Here is a 17,135-nt window from a genome sequence, read left to right on the forward strand (position 1 = left end):
ACTGAAACCGAACCAGCACATTTCTGCAACACGATGAGTGGTGCGTATTCCATCTCCTTTGCCTTTAAAAGACTGAGCTGTCCTGTGAATGGTGAAGCAATTGAACTGCAGTGCTGTGTCCGAAATGGCGGGTGTGAGCCATGTTTCCATCAAGCACAGTACACAGCATCCATCATCAAGGAGCCTCACCACCAGACCAGGCTCTCTTCTCACTGCTGCCATCAGCAAGGAGGTAGAGGAGCCTCGGGACGCACACCACCAGGTTCAGCAACAGTTTTCCCCCCTCAACCACCAGGCTCTTGGAACCAGAGGGGATAACTTCACTAACCTTCACTCACCCCAACACTGAACTGTTCCCACTGAACTGGACTCACTTTCAAGGACTCTTCATCTTGTGTTCTCAATATTTCTTGCTTATTTATTTATTTGTTTTTTTTTCATTTTGTATTTTCACAGTTTGTTGTTTTTGCACATTGGTTGTTTGTCTGCCTTGTTATGTGTAGTCTTTCATTGATTGAAACCAATTTCCCCCGGGATCAATAAAGTATAACTATGACTATGATTCTATTATGTTTCCTCGTATTTACTGTGAATGCCCACAGGAAAATCTCAGGGTTGTATATGGTGATATATCTGTACTTTGATAAATTTACTTTGACTGATAGGTTTCATTCTGTAGGAACTGGTCCATCAGTAGGTGTGAATGATGGATGTAACTGGCAAATAGGATGTAGGAGCTAAGGGTTAGAATGATCTTGGTGTAGGTTATAAGGCTGGCACAACATTGTGGGCCGAAGGGCCTGTACTGCTCTGTGTTTTAAATCACAACCTTCTGTAGTCAACACCCCAGACAGTTCAAGTACAGCGAGAAACAGAGTACCAACCTTTGTGCATAACACTGGTACCCCTCTCACCTTAAAAATCCAGTCAACCAACTCTCAATGGTTTCCAGCACTTTAATTTCCTCCCTTAAATGAGTAGATTGATACTGTACAGATATGTCAGATGTGATCTCACCAATGATAGACCAATATTGTACAGATGCGTCAAGATGTGATCTCACCAATGAGTAGGCCGATATTGTACAGATGTGTTGAGAAGTGATCTCACAAACGAGCAGACCAATATTGTGTAGACCGATATTATACAGATATGTCGGATGTGATCTCACCAATGAGTAGACTGATATTGTACAGATGCGTCAAGATGTGATCTCACCAATGAAAAGACTGATATAGTGTACAGATGTGTCGGATGTGATCTCACCAAGGATAGACCGATATTGTACGGATTTGTTGAGATGTGCCTGTTTCACAGAAGCAGAACATCCCTACATTTGTATTAATTTCCCATCACAGTAAATATTAATGCTATGTTAGTGCTCCTAATTACTTGTTATATCTGATGCTTGTCTCTTGCAGTCATGCCCTGGGACACATGAGATCCCTCTGCACTTCAGATCTCTGTAAACTCTCTCCATTCAAGCAATTTGGGATCTTGAGGTCTCTCTGCACTCTGGATCTCAGTAAACTCTCTCTACTTAGGCTATTTGTTTTTTAATATTTCCACGGTAAAAATGAACATCTCCATCTGCTCCTAGCCTCTTTACAATTTACTCTTCTACTCATCTTTGTGTCATCTGCAGATTTAGCCACCGCACCTTCATGTCTTTCCGTGTCATTTTTATAAAGGTAGAAAATAGAGGCCCCAGAACTGGACTCTGTTCCACAGCCATGGATTGGCTGAACTATACTGGCAAGGGGATCGTAAAGGAATCTGTGAAATCCAGCAGAAATTGCTTTTCAGAGGAGTGTAATAGTGTGAGGCAAAATATCTATCCTATCCTTCCTTTGAATGATTAATTCCCTAGTCACTGTTGTTAGGAGTAATGCTCTCTGTGTTATCTTTTCCTTTTTCAATATGTGTATAAATTATTACTAACTGGTTCACATTTTGTTATTTTGTACTCCAGATTTTGTGTGTGTGTGAGAGAGAGAGAGAATTGGAGGCTGGGACTAGCAATGTACTGCAGCTTGGATTAGCTTTTCACAGGCTGAGTCAGTGATTTCAGAGGGAATCAGTCTCATAATTCCAGGTTTCCCAATGGTACAAATCTGTGTTGAGGAGATTTGTGCCCAGCTGATTGTTCCAAGACGTGGCAAGTGCAATGTCAATGGGAAAGAACTGGATTAAGATGAAGTATATTTTTAATTGATAAGAGATTGAAAGATGTTGGTGTACTCGGTGACATGAGTGTTTGTGTAGTGTCTTCAGCATCTCATATTCTGCTTGGGTTGCTTACCATTTGACGTAAATGTTGAACCCCACACCCCAGTGCTGTCTCCCACACACTCATCTGGCCACCTAGATTTCTTATCCCTTTGTTCATCCATTCTATCCCCTCTCCACCACCCGCTTTCATCTGTCCATTATCCCCTCCTATTAGTCACATACCAGTCCCTATCCCACCATTTTTATATACTGGCAATCTGTTCCATTCAGCCCATCAAGCCCACTGTACTATTTCATCATGGTTCATTTATAACCCCTTTCTCTTGCCTTCTTCCCATAACCTTTGATGGCCTGACTAATCAAGAACCTATCAGACTCCACCTTAAATATACCCACTGACTTGGCCTCCACAGCCGCCTGTGGCAATGAATTCCACAGATTCACCACCCTCTGGCTAAATAAATTCCTCCTAATCTCTGTTCTAATTGGATGTCCTTCTATTCTGAGGCTGTGCTCTCTGGTCCTAGAATCAGCCACTATAGGAAGCATCCTCTGCACATCCACTCTATCTACGCCTTTCAATATTTGATAGGTTTATATGAGACCCCCCCTCATTCTTCTAAACTCCAGTATGTACAGGCCCAGAGCCATCAAACACTCCTCATACATTAACCCTTTCATTCCCAGGATCATTCTTGTGAAGCTCCTCTGCACACCTCTCAAGTACCAACACATCTTTTCATAGATAAGGAACGCCAAACTGTTGATAATACCTAACATTCAGTCTTACCCATGCTTTATAAAGCCTCAGCATTATGTCCCTCTGAGTCCTGATGCGTGGTCTCAACCCGAGACATTGATCTTATATTTTTAATTCCACAGATGCTCCTTGACTTGGTGAGCACATCTAGCCTTCTGTTTCCACTATATAAGGTACACACAGTCTCTCTAATCTCCCTTGTACAGAACCTCAACCTTTACCGCAGGGATCTCTTGCTCCAACTACATAGGTGCTAGCCAAAGTCTCATCTTGGACCTTGTGGGTGGGTCTGGTCTCCCGATGTAAGGGGTAGAAGTGGTTTGTCAATGGTGAGTGATTGAACAGACTGACCCATGGACGCATGAGCTGAGAAGAGTTAGGGTGCCACTCATACTCGCAATGTTATTATTGCTTGGGGCATCACAGTTCAAAGTTCAATTCTGGTATCCTCTGTTACGACCACATAGGTTTCCTCCCAAAGTCCAAAGGCATCTGGGTTAGTAGGGCATTGTGATTAGGCCAGGATTAAATGGGTGGGTTGCTGGGCCAGGTTAATAGGGCATTGTGATTAGGCCAGGATTAAATGGGTGGGTTGCTGGGCCAGGTTAGTGGGGCATTGTGATTAGGCCAGGATTGAATGGGTGGGTCGCTGGGCCAGGTTAGTAGGGCATTGTGATTAGGCCAGGATTAAATGGGTGGGTCGCTGGGCCAGGTTAGTAGGGCATTGTGATTAGGCCAGGATTAAATGGGTGGGTCGCTGGGCCAGGTTAGTAGGGCATTGTGATTAGGCCAGGATTAAATGGGTGGGTCGCTGGGCCAGGTTAGTAGGGCATTGTGATTAGGCCAGGATTAAATGGGTGGGTCGCTGGGCCAGGTTAGTAGGGCTTGTTCGGTGCTGGTGGCACCATAAGGACTTGTTCCATGCTGTATCTTTAAAATCAGAGTGAAATGTGATCTCAATGAAGCACAAACTCACGTTGAGCTCAAGGGGCTGATGTCGAGTTGACCTTTCCGTAGAATATCACAAATGAACCTTTGGAATTCTTGACCCAACAGGCTGAGTCTCTGGAATATTTAAGCCACAGACTGAGAGTTATTAGAATCTTAACTTATCAAGGGTTATGGAAATAGTGACCAGTGGGGGCTGAAGGAAGCCTGCGGGTTGTATTCGAATAGTGGAGCAGGAGTGGCCACCTCCTGCTTTTCTTAGTTCTGTTCCAGCCATCAAAGCCAGTCATTAAATCCAGCTGTTCTTTCTGTCCACAGCTGCTGCTGTCCAGCCATCCAGTGCTGTGAGGAATCACTCGACGGGGAGCCAAGAGCAGTGGGCTGTGGCAGAGGAGGGCAGTGGAGGGCACCCAGAGCTGGCGCTGCCCATGCCCCGTGGCTTCACGCTGAAAACCCCCACACAACAACATCTGGGCAGCAGGCAACCTACTCCAGTGAGGCCAGGCCACTCCAGGCAATTCCACAACTCTGAGGAAGAAGGTCTGAATGACCGGTCCAGCCCCAGGCCACTGCCCACAGCCCCAGGATCGAAGCATCATACCTGGGCAGTGCCGACTCTGGAGATGTGGGGCCCTGCAGCTTCTGCCTCCTGGCCTGACCGGACAGCTGACCCGCGGCCTGTAGAGACTCATCCCGTGGCATTGTTAGACCTCAAGGAGTCAAACGAGCTACCTCAGTCAGAGCAGTGGCCTGCCACAGGGAAGAAGCAGGTGCAGGGAAGTGTTGTGGTAGCCAGAACAGAGACAGTGACCCTCACCGGACAGTTCCGTGAGCCTCCACCAACCCCCACTGGACTGCTCCATCAGCCGCCACCGACACCTACTGAGACCAGCAGCCTCGCCACAGGACGACTGACTACAAAAGACCAGGCAGGGGAGAGACCGGGCAGGCTAACATCCATGGAGCCAGTTACTACTGAAGGTAGGCTTCCTCTCGCACCTTGTCCTGTCCCCTCCTCCTCCCTTCTCCTCACTCCTCCTCTCAGCTCTATCCCTCATCTTTCTTCTCCTTCTCCTCATCCACCCCCTCCACTTGCTTCCGTTCCACCACTAATGTTCAACAGGCCACACTTGGAGAATTGTGGATAGTTCTGGTCTGCACGCCACAGGAAGGATGTGCTCGTTGAGGGCCTTGTACTATTCTTTGCTGCAGTCACATGATGCAAATCTGCAATGGTCCCCAGTAAATCTGTGCCTCTAGTGCCTCTGTGATTCAGAAGGGAAGGGGGACAAAGAGGCATGCTCTGGTGATAGGGGATTTGTTAGTTAGGGGAACAGACAGGAGGTTCTGTGGGTGAGAACAAGATTCCTGGATGATATGTTGCCTCCTAGGTGCCAGGATCTGAGATATCTCAGATCAAGTCCTCAGCATTCTTAAGTGGGAGGGTGAACAGCCAGAAGCCGTGGTTCATGGAGATACCAATGACATGGGTAGGACAACTGACGAGGTTCTGCATAGGCAGTTCAGAGAGTTATGTTCTAAGTTAAAGGGCATGACCTCCAGGATTGTGATCGGGGATTGCTACCCGTGCCACGTGCTAGTGAGGCCAGAACTAGGAAGATTATACAGTTTAATATGTGGCTAAGGAGTTGGTGTAGGAGGGAGGGCATCAGATTTTTGGATCATTGGGCTCTCTTCCAGGGAAAGTGGGAACTGTACAGAAGAGATAGTTTGCATCTGAACTGGAGAGGGACTAATATCCCAGAAGGAAGGTTTGTTAATGCTGTGTAGTGGGGTTAAAACTAGAGTTACAGGGGATGGGAACCAGAGGGCCAGAACAGTTTAGTGGAGAGCTTGTGGAGACAGATGTTGGTAAGACCTCAGACAAAGTTAAGAATCAAAGGTTTGAGCATGGTGTGACCAGTGTCGTGGACTGAATATATTTCAATGCAAGAAATACCATAGGAAAGGTGGATAATAGTGTTGAAGATGAGGTCGCTGGTTTTCAAAGAGAGGCAATGTGTAGTGAAGAGAGGCTGTTGATTGGGCAGAATTGCAGTCAATAGGATGAGTTGCAATGTAAAAGGTGGACAAGGTTGAAAAGGGTGAAGGATACAGGACTGAAGATGTTATATTTGAATGCATGCATTATATGTAATAAGGTAGATGAACCTGCAGCACACTTACAAATTGGCAAGTATCATGTAGTGGACATCACTGAATCGTGGCCAAAAGGAGATTATATCTGGGAGCTTAATGTCCAAGGATACACGTTGTATTGAAAAGATAGGCAGGAAGGCAGAGGGTAGAATTGCTCTGTTGGTAAAATATGAAATCAAATCATTAGAAAGAGGTGACATAGGGTTGGAAGGTGTTCAATCGTTGTGGATAGAGCTAAGGAACTGCAACGGTAAAAACACTCTGGTGGGAGTTGTATATATTCCCCCAAACTGTAGTAAGAATGTGGCCTACAAATTACAACGGAAGTTAGAAAATGCGTATCAAAAGGGTAATGTCACTATGGTCATGGGGGATTTCAATATGCAGATAGATTGGGGAAAATCCAGGTGGTGCCAGAATTGATTAGAGAGTTTAAGGTAAAAGAACCCATAGGAAGAAATGATCATAATATGATCAAATTCACCCTGAAATTTGAGAAGGAGAAGCTAAATTGGTATTACAGTGGAGTAAAGGGAATTACAGAGGCATGAGAGAGGAGTTGGCTAGAATTGATTGGAAAAAAACACTGGCAGGGATGACGACACAGCAGCAATGGCTGGAATTTCTGGAAGCAATTCAGAAGGCACAGGATATGTATATCCCAAAGAGGAAGTATTCTAAAGGAAAGATGACACAACCATGGCTCACAAGAGAAGTCAAACAGAAAATCCAAAGAGAGGGCATATCATAGAGCAAAAATTAGTGGGAAATTAGAAGATTGGGAAGCTTTTGAAAACTAACAGAAAGCAACTAAAAAGTCATTACGAAGGTAAAGATAGAATATGAAAGTAAGCTACCCAATAATATTAAAGGGGATACCAAAGGTTTCTTCAGATATGTAAAGTGTAAAAGAGAGGTGAGAGGGAATATTGAACCGCTGGAAAATGATGCTGGGGAGGTAGTAATGGGGGACAAGGAAGTGGCAGATGAACTGAACAAGTATTTTGCATTAGTTTTCATTGTGGAAGACACTAGCAGTATGGTGGAATTTCCAGGTGTCAGAGAGCCGTGAAGTGTGTGAAATTACCATAACTAGTTAGAAGGTTCCTGGGAAGCCAAAAGATTCTAACACAGGTAAAGCAGTGGCTGATTGGCAGGTGACAAAGAATGGAATAAAGGGAGCCTTTTCTGGCTAGCTGCTGGTGACTAGTGGTGTTCCACAGGCAGCTGTGTTGGGACCGATTCTTTTTACATTTTCTGTCAGTAATGTGGATGATGGAATTGATGGCTTTGTTGCAAAGTTTGCAGATGATATGAAGATAGGTGGGGGGGCAGGTAGTTTTGAGGAAGTAGAGAGGCTACAGAAAGACAGACAGGTTAGGACAATGGAGAAAGAAATAACAGATGGAATACAGTGTTGGGATAAGTATGGTCATGCACTTTGGTGGAAGAAGTGAAAGGGTTGACTATTCTCTAAATGGAGAGAAAATATAAAAAAAAACTGAGGTGCAAAGGGACTAGGGAGTCCTTGTGCAGGATTCCCTAAAGGCTAATTTGCAGGTTGAGTCTGTGTTGAGGAAGGCAAATGTAATATTAGCATTTATTTCAAGAGGACGAGAATGTAAAAGTAAGGGTGTAATGCTGAGGCCTCACTTGGCGTATTGTGAGCGGTTTTGGCCATTTATCTCAGAAATAATGTGCCGAAACCGGAGCGAGTTCAAAGGAGGTTCGCGGAAATGATTCCAGGATTGAATGGCTTGTCACATGAAGAGTGTTTGAATTCTCTGGGCCTGTATTCACTAGGATTCAGAAGAATATGGGGTGACCTCATTGAAACCTATGAAATGGTGAAAAGCCTCGATACCCCCCGCGGATGTAGAGAGGATGTTTCCTATGGTGGGAGAATAAGGACACGGCTCAGAATAGGAGGTGTCCTTCTAGAATGGAGATGAGGAGGAATTTCTCCGAGGGTGGTGAACCTGTGGAATTCTTTGCCACAGGCAGCTGTGGAGGCCAAGTCTTTTGTATATTTAAGGCTGAGGTTGATCTTTGATTGTTTAGAGCATGAAGGGATACAGGGAGAAGGCAAGAGTTTGGGGCTGAGAGAAAAATTAAATCAGTGACAATGAAATAGTGGAGTAGACTCAATGGGCCAAATAGCCTAATTCTGCTCCTGTATCTTATGGTCTTATGGTCCAAATCATATGCACTAGGGTCAGGGTTCTGCTCTGTAAAGTGCAGTTAAAAATCGAGTCAAATCAGTATGTGATAAATAGCTTCAATGCCATCCTGCCTAAACAGAGAGGCAATAGGGCACCAGCTTTCGAAACTTTCCTTTTATCTTCTGTACAACTTATGTTCCAAACAGAAGCCTGTCAGCAGTCAAACACTTTTAGAACCTTCATGTTTAACTAATTGAGGCACTACTGTTGAAAGAGAAATGGCCTAATCTTTACTTATGGAAATGAAGCTATTGTATTTAATTATGAATTTTCCGTTGGGCTTCATGGAGATGAAGATTAAATGTACTCCACAGACACATAGACAGAATGTTGAAGTGAATTGAGTCCCTTTCTGGATGGATGAGCTGTGGGTGCCAGTTCCTGATCAAAAAGCAGCTGGTCTGATACCTGTGCAGTGGAAGAAGGTTCAATCAATTCCTGATCACCCAGGAATTGATTTGATCAATTCTCCATCAACTAGATACTGTACAGTTTAGCAGATAGTCTGATACCTGTACAGTTGAGGATAACATGGAAAGTCACTTTGGGAGGTAAATAGGTGACTTGTGCCCACTGATTATAGCTGGGAGCTTAATGTCTGAGGGTATAATTGTATTGAAAGGACAGGCAGGAAGGAAGTGTGGGCAGCATTATTCTGTTGGCAAAAATGAAATCAAACCTTTAGAAAGAGGTGACACAGGGCTGGTAGGTGCTGAATCATTGTGGATAGAATGAAGGAAGTGCAAGGGTAAAAAGACCACATTGGGAGTTGTACACAGCCCCTAAACAGAAATAAGGATGTGGTCTACAAATTACCATAAGGTAAGACCAGAAGATATAGGAGCAGAATCAGGCCATTTGGCCCATCAATTCTGCTCTGCCATTTCATCATGGCTGATCCAATTATCCTTTCAGCCCTAGCCTCCTGCCTTTTCTCATATCCCTTCGTTCCCTGACCAATCAAGAATCTATCATCCTCTGCCCTAAATATACATAATGATGGCCTCCACAGCTGCCTGTGGCAAAGAATTCCACAGGTTCACCACTCTCTGGCAAAAGAAATTCCTCCTCATCTCTGTTCTAAAAGGACGCCCCTCTAATCTGAGGATGTGTCCCCTGGTCTTGGACTCTCCCACCACAGGAAACATCCTCTCCCCATCCAGTGTATGAAGGCCTCTCACCATTCAATAGGTTTCAATGATTTCTTCTGAATTCTAGTGAATACAGGCCCAGAGCCATCAAATGTTCTTCATATGACAAGCTAGTCAATCCTGGAATCATTTTCGTGAATTTCCTTTGAACCCTCTCCAGTTTCAGCACATCCTTTCAAAAATAAGGGGCCCAAAACTGCTCACAATACTCCAAGTGAAGCCTTACCAGTGCTTTATAAAGTTTCAGCATTACATCCTTGCTTTTATATTCTAAACCTCTTGAAATGAATGCTAACATTGCATTTGTCTTCCTCACCACAACTCAACCTGCAAGTTAACCTTAGGGAATGCTGCACAAGGATTCCCAAGACCCTTTGCACCTCAACTTTTTTATATTTTCTCTCCATTTAGAAAATAGTAAACTCATTCATTTCTTCCACCAAAGTGCATGACCATACACTTCCCAGCAATGTATTCCATCTGACACTTCTTTGCCCATTCTCCTAATCTGTCCAAGTCCTTTTGTAGCCTCTCTACTTCCTCAAAACTACCTTCCCCTGAACCTATCTTCATATTGTCTGCAAACTTTGCAACAATGCCATCAGTTCCATCATCCAAATCATTGACATATAACGTAAAAGGAAGTGGCCCCAGCACAGACCCCTGTGGAACACCATTAGTCACCAGGTGCCAACCATAAAAGGCTGCCTTCATTCCTACTCTTTGCCTCCCGCCAGCCAGCCTCTGCTTTATCCATGCTAGAATCTTTCCTGTAATACCATGGGCTTGTAGCTTGCTAAGCAGCCTCATGTGAGGCATCTTGTCAAAGGCCTTCTGAAAATCCAAGTACACAACATCAACTGATTCTCCTTTGTCTATCCTGCTTGTTATTTCTTCACAAAATTCAAACAGATTTGTCAAGCAAGATTTTCCCTTGAGGAAACCATGCTGAGCACGGCCTAGTTTATCATGTGCGTCCGAGAACCCTGAGACCTAATCCCTAATAATTGGCTCCAGCATCTTATAGACAATAGACAATAGGTGCAGGAGTAGGCCATTTGGCCCTTCGAGCCAGCACCGCCATTCACTGTGATCATGTGATCGTCTTCCCAACCACTGAGGTCAGACCAATTGGCTTATAGTTTCCTTTCTCCTGTCCCTCTCACTTCTTTAAGAGTGGAGTGAGATTTGTAATTTTCTGGTCTTCAAACCATTCCAGAACCTAGTGATTCTTGAAAGATCATTACTTGTGCCTCTACGATCTCTTCAGCCACTTCTTTCAGAACTCTGGGGTCTACACCATTTGGTCCAGGTGACTTATCTACCTTCAGACCTTTCAGTTTCCTAAGAATCTTCTCTTTAGTTATGGTAACTTAACATACTTCATACCCCCTGACACCTGGAACTTCTACCACTCTGCTAGTGTCTTCCACAGTGAAGACTGATGCAAAATACTTATTCAGTTCATCCACTATTTCATTGTCCCCCATTACTACCTCTCCAGCATTGTTTTCCAGAAGTTTGATATCCAATCTCACCACTCCTTTACACTTTAGGTATCTGAGGAAATATTTGGTATCCTCTTCAATATTATTGGCTAGCTTACTTTCATATTCTATCTTTATCTTCTTAATGACTTTATAGGTTTACCTTCTGATGGTTTTTAAAAACTTCCCAATCCTCTATCTTCCTGCTAATTTTTGCCTTTTTTTTGACCTTTATGTTGGCTTTGGCTTCTCTTGTTAGCTACGATTGTGTCATCTTTCCTTTAGAATACTTCCTCTTTGGGATGTATATATCCTGTACATTTCAAATTGCTCCAGAAATTCCAGCCATTGCTGCTCTGTCGTCATCCCTGCCAGTGTTCTTTTCCAATCAATTCTGGCCAACTCTTCTCTCATGCCTCAGTAATATCCTTTACTCGACTGTAATACCAATACATCTGAATTTAGCTTGCCCTTCTCAAATTTCAGGGCGAATTTGATCATATTATGATCACTTTTTCCTATGGGTTCCTTTACCTTAAGCTCTCTAGTCAATTCTGATTAATTGCACAACACCTAATTCAGAATAGCTGATCCCTAGTGGGCTCAACAATGAGCTGCTTGAAAAAGCCATCTAAAAGGCACTCTAGAAATTCCCCCTGCTGTAATCCGGCACCATCCTGCTTTTCCCAGTCTATCTGCATATTGAAGTTTCCCATGACTATTGTAACATTGCCCTTTTGGCATGCATTTTCTATCTCCCATTGTGATCTGTCGGCTACACCTTTTCTGCTGTTTGGGGTCTGTATGCAACTCCCATCAGAATCTTTTTACCCTTCCAGTTCCTTAGCTCCATCCATAATGATTCAACACCTTCTGACCCTATGTCACCTCTTCCTATTGATTTGATTTCATTTTTTACCAACACGAGCCCCCTCTGCCTTCCTACCTATCCTTTCAATGCAATGTGTACCTTGGGCAATAATCTCCCAGCAATAATCTCTCAGCCATCATTCAGTGATACCTACAACATCGTACCTGCTATCTGCAACTATACTGCAAGTTCATCGATCTTATTCTGTATACTGTGCACATTCAGATACACCTTCAGTCCTGTACTCACCCTTTTTGATTTTGTCCACCTCTTTGCATTGCAACTCATCCTGTTGACTACAATTTTCCTCTATCAACAGCATCTCTGGCAAACAGTACTGCAGCATTAAAGCCAGGACCAACAGGCTACAGGACAACTGCTTTCTACAAGCCATTAGACTTTTAAATTCACATGTCTGTACATTACGATAGAATTATAATGCAAAGATTTTTACTCCCTCATATTGTGGGATGGATGTAAGATTTAAATAAACAAATCTCCTCACTACACATTGCCAATGTTTGTAAGCCAGCTGCCTCATTTTCAGCTCTATCATCTGCCTTTCCTACAATACTTCTTGTATTGAAATACAGGCAGGACACTAGTCACACCATGCTCAATCTTTTAATTCCTAACTTTGTCTGAGATCTTATCAGCACCTGTCTCCACAACCTCTCCACTGGCTCTCTGGTTCCCATCCCCTTGCAACTCTAGTTTAACCCCCACCATTTAGCATTAATAAACCTTCCCACTCGGATAATAGTCTCCCTTCAGTTCAGGTGCAAACCGTCCCTTCTGTACAGGTCCCACCTTCCCTGGAAGAGAGCCCAAAGATTCAAAAATTGTAGACCCTCCCTCCTACACCAACTCCTTAGCTAGGAATTAAACTGCATAATCTTCCTAGTTCTGGCCTCACTAGCATGTGGCATTGGTAGCAATCCTGAGGTTACAGCCCTGGAGGTCCTGCCCTTTAACTTAGCACCTAACTTCCTGAATTCCCTATGCAGAACCTCTTCACTCATCCTACCCCTGTTATTGGTACCAATGTGGACCACGACCTCTGGCTGTTCACCCTCCTACTTGAGAATGCTGAGGACTTGATCTGAGATATCTTGGACGCTGGCAACATACCATCCAGGAATCTCGTTCTCACCCACAGACCTTCTAACTAATGAATCCCCTATTACCATGGCATACCTCTTCTTCTTCCTTCCATTCTGAATCTCAGAGGCAGAATGACCACTGTGACTTTTCTCTGTTAGGTCATTTCCCCCTGACAGTTTCCAAAGTGATAAACCTGTGGTTGAGGGGGATGACCACAAGGGTACTCTGCACTGGCTCCTTACCCCCTTTCCCCTTCCTGACTGTCACCCATTTTCCCATGTCCTGCACCTAGCGTGTAACTACCTCTCTATATGTCCTATCTATCACTCCTTCAGCCTCCCGAATGATCCTGAGTTTATCCATTTCCAGCTCCAACTCCTTAAAGTGGTTTGTTAGAAGCTGCAGCTGGATACCTGGAATGGTTTGAAGACCAGAAAATTACAAATCTCACTCCACTCTTAAAGAAGTGAGAGGGACAGAAGAAAGGAAACTATAGGCCAGTTAGTCCGACCTCCGTGGTTGGGAAGATGCTGGAGCCAATTATTAGGGATTAGGCCATAGTCAGCTGGTTTTGTCAAGGGAAGATCTTGCCTGGCAAATCTGTTGGAGCTCTTTGAAGAAATAACAAGCAGGACAAAGGAGAATTGGTTGTGTACTTAGGTTTTCAGAAGGTCTTTGGCACGGTGCCATACAAGGCTGCTTTACAAGCTATGAGCCCATAGTATTATAGGAAAGAGCGTAGCACGGATAAAACCATGGCTGATTGGCAGGAGGTAAAGAGTGGGAATAAGGGAAGCCTTTTTTGATTGGCTGCTGGTGACTAGTGGTGTTCTACAGAGGTCTGTGTTTGGGACCAATTTTTAAAATATGTTATATTTCAATGATTTGGATGATAAAATTGATGGCTTTGTTGTAAAGTTTGCAGGGGCAGGTAGTTTTGAGGAAGTAGAGAGGCTACAAAAGGACTTGGACAGATTAGAAGTACGGGCGAAGAAGTAGCAGATGGAATACATTGTTGACAAGTGTATGGTCATGCACTTTGGTAGAGGAAATGAAAGAGATTACTATTTTCTAAATGAGATAAAATATAAAAAATTGAGGTTCAAAAAGACTTGGGAGTCCTTGTGCAGCATTCCCTAAAGGTTAATTTGCAGGTTGAGTCTGTGGTGAGGAAGACAAATGCAATGTTTGTATTTATTTCAAGAGATCTCGAATGTAAAAGCAAGGGTGTAATGTTGAGACTTTATAAAGCACTGGTGAGGCTTCAGCTGGAGTTTTGTGAGCAGGTTTGGACCCCTTATCTTAGGAATAATGTACTGAAATTGGAGAAAGTTCAAAGGAGGTTCACAAAAATGATTCCAGGATTGAATGGCTTGTCACATGAGGAGTGTTTCATGGCTCTGGGCCTGTATTCACTAGAATTCAGAAAAATGTGTAGTGACCTCATTGAAACCTATCAAATATTAAAAGGCCTTGAGTGAGTGGATGTGAAGAGGATGTTTCCTATGATGGGAGAATCTAAGACCAGAGTACACAGGCTCAGAATAGAGGGGCATCCTTTTAGAATAGAGATGAGGAGGAATTTCTTTAGCCAGGGAGTAATGAACCTGTGGAGTTCTTTGCCACAGGCAGCTGTGGAAGCTAAGTCTTTTATATATTAAGGCCAAGGTTGATAGATTCTTGGTTGGTCAGGGCGTGAAGGGGTATGAGGAGATGGCAGGAGATTGGAGCTGAGAGAAATAATGGATCAGCCATGATAAAGTGGCGGAGCAGCCCTGATGGATCACTGGCCCAACTCTGCTCCTATATCTTAAGGTCTTTTGACCTTATTGGGGGGGGGGGTCTTCATCACTCAGAGGGTGGTGAGAGTGTGGAACAAGCTGCTAGCATAAATGGTGGATGCTGGGTCGATTTTAAGCTTTCAGACGTTTGGATATGTACATGGATAAGAGTGTATGGGGGGCTATAGTCCCAGTGCAGGCCAATGAGAATAAGCAGCTTAATAGTTTGGCACAGATAAAATGGGCAGAAGGGCCTTTTCCTGTGCTGTAGTGTTTTATGACTATTCCCAATGAGTCCACCGTCAGCAGCACCCGTTAAACTGCTGAGTAGGTCTGTGTCAGTGCTGTGGATCGGTTGATGTAAGCTGCTCTTACACTTGAAGTCTGATAACACCGGTAATTCCCTCCGTGAGTATCTGGAGGAAACCTGCGGAACTCCTGGGATTCTCCACTCCTTGAGAATCAGACAATGAAATCAGTCTGGATTCTGTGAGCATAGCTCCCTGAAACTGTTATGCTGTGTTTCGTGAGTGAATAATGATGTACGCAGGTACAATTACAAACAGTATGGGGATTGTAAATCCCTCAGATAAACAGGTTGAAATGAATTTCAAAACCACAGACAACTGCCTTGAGACAGCCCACACAGATGCAGGAGTACACCATGTTATTAAACAGAAATCAGCAGCACTGCAGATCATCTAGGTATTGCCCAGTCATACTGCAGAGAAACAGTCCCTTCAGCCCACCGAGATCATACTAACCATCAAGTCTCCATTTATCAGCTCCTTGTCCATAGCCTTCTGCATCATGGCACTTCACCACCTTCAGCCACCGTGCCCTCAGGGAGGGCACCGTTCCTTCGTCAGATCCGCTCCAAACCTCTGCCCTCTGGTTAGACACACCTCTAATGGGAACCATTCCTGCCATCAGTATTCACACTCCTTATAATCCAACATACCACCCAGATCCCACCTCAGTCTCTTCTGCTCTAGGGAAATCAAAGCCAGTCTCTGTCTATAACTGAAATACACCACCATTCCATCATGGCAATCTAACTATCCTCTCAGTCCCAATTTCCTGCCTTCTCCCCGTGACCCTCATTCCCTGACCCATCAAGAATCTATCAACCTCTGCCTTAAATATACATAAATACTTGGCCTCCACAGCTGCCTGTGGCAAAGAATTCCACAGATTCACTACTCTCTGGCTAATGAAATTTCTCCTCATCTCCATTCTAAAATGACACTCCTCTATTCTGAGGCTGTGTCCTCTGGTCCTGGACTCTCCCACCATAGGAAACATCCTCTCCGTATTCATTCCATCAAGACCTTTCACCATTCAATGTTTCAATTAGATCACCCCCTCAATTCTCCTGAATTCTAGCGAATACAGGCTCAGAGCCATTGAATGCTCTTCATACGGCAAGCTGTCAAATCCTGGAATCATCTTCATGAACCTCACCTGAACCCTCACCAGCAGACTCTGTCTAAGATAAGCTCACAATACTCCAGGTGAGGCCCCACCCGTACTTTATAAAGCCTTAACATTACATCCTTGCTTTTGTATTCTATTCCTCTTGAAATGAATGTTTAACGTTATATTTGCCTTCCTCAGCACAGCCTCAACTTGTAAATTAACCTTTAGGGAATCCTGCACAAGGGCTCCCAAGTCTCTTTGCACCTCAGGTTTTTGAATTTTCATTCCAATCAGAAAATAGTCAACCCGTTCATTTCTTCAACCAAAGTGCATGACCATACACTTCCCAACACTGCATTCCATCTGCCACTTCTTTGTTCTTTCTCCTAATCTATCCAAGTCCTTCTGTAGCCTCTCTATTTCCTCAAAACTATCTGCCCATCCACCTATCTTCACATCATCTGCAAACTTTGTAACAAAGCATTCAATTCAGTTATCCAAGTCATTGACATATAACGTAAAAAGAAGCGGTCCCAACACTGACCCCTGTGGAACACCACTAGTCACCGGCAGCCAACCAGAAAAGGCTCCCTTTAATCCCACTCTTTGCCTCCTCCAATCAACCACACATATTGCATGCCAGTATCTTTCCTGTAATACCATGGGCTCTTAACTTTTTAAACAGCCTCATGTGTAGCATCTTGTCATAGGCCTTCCGAAAATCCAAATACACAACATCCACTGGTTCTCCTTTGTCTATGCTGCTTGTTATTTCTGAAAAGAATTCCAACAGATTTGTTGGGATAGATTTTCTCTTGAGGAAAAAACACTGACTGTGGCCTATTTCATCATGTGCCTCCAAGTGTCTCGAGACCACATCCTTAACTGGATTTCAGTGCTTTAAAAGGGGTAGGGAGGGGGGAAAGGGGAGGAGGGGTTGCGTTACTGGTCAGGGATACTATTACAGCTACAGAAAGGGTGGGTAATGTAGCAGGATCCT

The 17,135-nt window shown here is 44.0% G+C and overlaps 1 protein-coding gene across 3 annotated transcripts in view; it reads left to right on the forward strand.

Annotated features, from left to right (window-relative positions):
* The window catches only part of ncanb (neurocan b), a 400,023-nt gene that overhangs the window by 176,140 nt on the left and 206,748 nt on the right, over positions 1-17,135 (forward strand). For all 3 annotated transcript variants that reach the window (XM_063032277.1, XM_063032278.1, XM_063032280.1), the window contains exon 7: positions 4,259-4,921. In XM_063032277.1, the coding sequence (XP_062888347.1) occupies positions 4,259-4,921 (663 nt within the window). The remainder of the gene's footprint in view (positions 1-4,258; positions 4,922-17,135) is intronic.

Source organism: Mobula hypostoma, chromosome 24 (genome assembly GCF_963921235.1).
Source record: "Mobula hypostoma chromosome 24, sMobHyp1.1, whole genome shotgun sequence".
Taxonomy (NCBI): Eukaryota; Metazoa; Chordata; class Chondrichthyes; order Myliobatiformes; family Myliobatidae; genus Mobula; species Mobula hypostoma.